We start from the raw sequence: 3,613 nt of genomic DNA, 5'->3' as shown, positions 1-3,613 counted from the left end.
TGTTGGTGATAAGGCTTTGATTTAAACTTCACTAGCACGGGATAAAAAATATGCTTACCATGTGGATAAGATGACGAAAAGAGGAGAATCCCGCAGACCTCTTGACACCAGTTTAGCGTGCTACAATAGAAAGAAAAAAAGAGGGTGGAATTAATAAAAGCACTGACATATAGTTTTTCAAAAACAATAAACAGGTAAATAAATTAATACATTTACTTACTTAAGTTAATCTTTCATATCATGCCTTAGAGAAAAGCAAGAGTATTCCATAAACTCATATATTGAGTGTGGACAAGGATTCTCAAGTTCTTCAAACAAAACTACTCCAAAACCAATGGATTCCTGGACATAGTAGATGCTATACTCTTGCCACCATGAAGTTTTGTATTTTTCAACAACAACTCGACAAGTGTTTCCATCAAAAATAATCATTTCAACCTGACCTAGAATTATATCACCACCTGTTCCACTCAGTAAAAGAAATTCGCCAGGCTTGTGTTTAATATCATTGAGCACTAAGCTTTCAACAACTTCACTTTCTTCTGGAAGATTAAGACTCATGAGGAAATCTTTTAGTTCTTGGTTTTCATTTTCATATTCTAAAGGAGAAGTGTTACTGAATACAGGTCTATCAGGAAATAACTGTCCCATACTCTGATAAGCCATTAGCAGCTGAAACTTTCTTGCTAAAAGCTTGTTCAGATTAATGAAATTCCTGCAAATTTGACTGACTCGTTTAAAATATTGATGGCGATGTTCGAAGGCCATTGTCCACATGTGAATCAAAGGACCAAATTTCAGAAATAAATCCTTATAGTGGGAAAAAAAGTGATGCTTAGGTTTATAGTTGTTGGGCAGTATTTTTCTTTTTCTCATGTACTTCTTAATACGCACCCCCATGAGCTCTACCTGATCAGCTGTCAATGCAGGGGCACATACTAGTTCAATTGTTCGCTTCAACAAAAGATAAAGCTTCCAAAGCTTATGATCAGTTTTAACCCAGTCACCTATGAGAAATGGTAAAAGACGGCATAGAGTCCAGTTTTGGATGGCATGACCACCGAGCTTCTTCTTCGTCATCTTGTAAGGGGCAGGCTTATTTCTTGCATCTCTTCCTTTATATTTAAATCCTCTGATCCTCATGTTCAGTCCCTCTTCAGTGAACCACCCTTTGCCAATCATGCCACGGATTATGGAAGCTAGATCATTATCAACTACCCCGTCGATAAATAGGTCATGTCCAAGACATGGTGGGAGTCTTGGATCGCATACATGGAAATGGTCAAGTTGATTAAACGGTGAATTTCTCTTTACACCAGCCTCATGATCAACATTACTATTAAGTTTAGTGCGAAGGTCTCTATTGAAGGATTCTGGCGTCCTCCAATTCCCAACAGGGAACTGTGGAATGTCTAGTTTGCAATTAGTTTTGTAATCAATTTTAGACAGATCACAGAATCTACAATAGTGTGATGCACTGAATGATTCCACAAATCCTCCAATGCCATTTTGGCCAAGATGATCCCCTTGAAAAAACTGGACTCTGACATCAATTCTTTCCTCTTTATAAAGAAAGCCATCTCTTTCTAGTATTTTTAAATCTTTCAAAAGTGCTTCAAAACACTTTCTGTACCTGACATCAGTTTTTTTTAATGCTTTTTCATTTAGCACCATGACCAAACGCATGGCCTTGAGAAACGCTCTCATATATGGGTCTAGATTTCCTAAGGTCATGTACATACCATTTGTTTTGTGCTTATTCTTCGCAGAGCCCAATGGATTGGCACAATTGTAAGCGTCCATGTAAAGTAGAATATCAATCCTCTTCTGGGGAGTTCCACTCTCACGATACACAGACCCATCTGTGTAGTTTGCATACACAGAGCCATCAGAAGGAGGGATATTAAATGACCTATCCACAACTTTTTGGACAGACGGATCTTCAAGCATAAGTCGAAGTGATTCTTTGATGTCAACATATTGGATGGTGTCTTCAGTATTTTTTTGATCTCTTCGAAGATTTATCTGCACTGGCTCCTGGTATTTGAAGTGATTTTTGTAATAGGTTTGCCGCAGAGCCTTTGTAAGGAAACATTCACCAGGAGCATTTTTGTGATGGCAGTTGTACAGGGGGTCCATTGACACAACACTTCTAATGACGTCTGTTATGACATCAGCACTAAGTCCCACAGAGGTCAGAGACTTTGTTAGATCTCTCCTTAACTTGTCTTGCACAATTTCAGTAAGAAAAGATAGTTTGGAAGCTAAGGCATTTACAGTAGAAGACGGCACAATGTATTTCCCCTCTAGCATAGCATAGAAGTGGGCTATATTCTCTACAATTTGATCATAACCATAAACACCATCCTCCTCAGCTTTAGAACTTGCAGTAGAGCATGAATCATTGTCTGGAACACCAGGTTCATCATCATTGCCAGAATTTTCCCCGGGATTTTCACTGCCATGAGCATCGTCAAAGGGTTCAGCAGGAATATACTGGTGTGCCTCAGGGACAGGCACATGTTCGCCCGCTGTCAGTGCTGAAGTAGAGAAATCATCACGCCAACCCGGATGGCATCGAGACAGGTGATTTCAGGTTTGCGTGTTGACGGGGTGGTCACTGATGGCGGGAAGTGGAACCGCGTCATGTGGCAAGAGTTCAACATAAGTGAAAACTCTCCAAGTGCAATTCATCCAACTGATGAAAACAGAAAGTTGTGGTTCTTTTCGGATTGGTGCCACCTCCTCAAATGCATGAGGAATATTTTGAGTCCAGAAGCACCTAGAATTAGGAAAAAAAAAAGTCAGATTTGTTATAAATTAACATTGAACGAGGTTTTAAAGGCGTAGGATGGGGTTGGAAACGTCGGTGGGGGTGCGAGCGCATAAAGAGCTGTAAACTGTAGACGTATTGTTACAAAAAACATGGAAAAATACCGAAACCCCCGCGTTTTAGGTCTTTTAGATGGAAAAATTGGAAGTGTCCAATAACTATGACATGCCGTCCAATAACTGTCTCCAGCCGTCCAATAACTGTGTTTTTCGACCTCTGACTTTGTGACCTTGTAAATGGCGTAAGGGGTTGAATTCTTAGGCAAACTAGAGTGGTAACCTTTAGTTCGAACCTTCAACTAGCCCATGAGCCCATAGGTACGTATCATTTTTAATCGAGAGACGCACAGCGCTGCGTCAAACGAAAGTGTGCGCTTAACCGTCCCATAACTGTATCACCTACCCTACCATAAGTGGTTCAGGTACGCTTCGGTCGCAGGCTTTGCTATAATAGGGAGACACAACTAGGAGCGAGCTTTTCTTAGGGGAGAGCTCTCTTCTGAACTACTACCTCCTCAGCTACCCCCGCAACACATGGGCCGCCTGGGTCCCGCCTATTCGTTGCGTGGACCCTCGGAAGCAGGTAGCCAGCCACCACCGCAGCAACATCTCCTCAGAAAAGCTCGCACCTGGCTGTGTCTCCCTAGAGAAAACGTCGCATACTACTTGATGTTTTTCAACAGTTGTAGATCAAAACGTGGAGCAACAGCCGCTATGGTGGCCGTGAACCACGGTTCCAGTAGGTTCTTACAAAACAAGCAGGCCCGCCCCTCCACCAAAC

General features: G+C 41.5%; 1 protein-coding gene across 1 annotated transcript in view; it reads right to left on the bottom strand.

Moving 5' to 3' along the window:
• Nucleotides 1-225: 225 nt before the first annotated feature.
• Nucleotides 226-3,613, bottom strand: part of LOC113210243 (uncharacterized) — a 15,250-nt gene continuing 11,862 nt past the window's right edge. Inside the window, exons 2-3 of the mRNA XM_052268477.1 lie at nt 2,622-2,782; nt 226-2,540 (exon numbers count right to left, since the gene is read on the bottom strand). Of these exons, the coding sequence (XP_052124437.1) occupies nt 226-2,540; nt 2,622-2,782 (2,476 nt within the window). The remainder of the gene's footprint in view (nt 2,541-2,621; nt 2,783-3,613) is intronic.

This window comes from Frankliniella occidentalis, unplaced genomic scaffold (genome assembly GCF_000697945.3).
Source record: "Frankliniella occidentalis isolate FOCC.00 unplaced genomic scaffold, Focc_3.1 Scaffold70, whole genome shotgun sequence".
Classification (NCBI taxonomy): Eukaryota; Metazoa; Arthropoda; class Insecta; order Thysanoptera; family Thripidae; genus Frankliniella; species Frankliniella occidentalis.
Note: the sequence above shows the minus strand (reverse complement) of the source record. Positions and strands in the feature narration are given on the sequence as shown.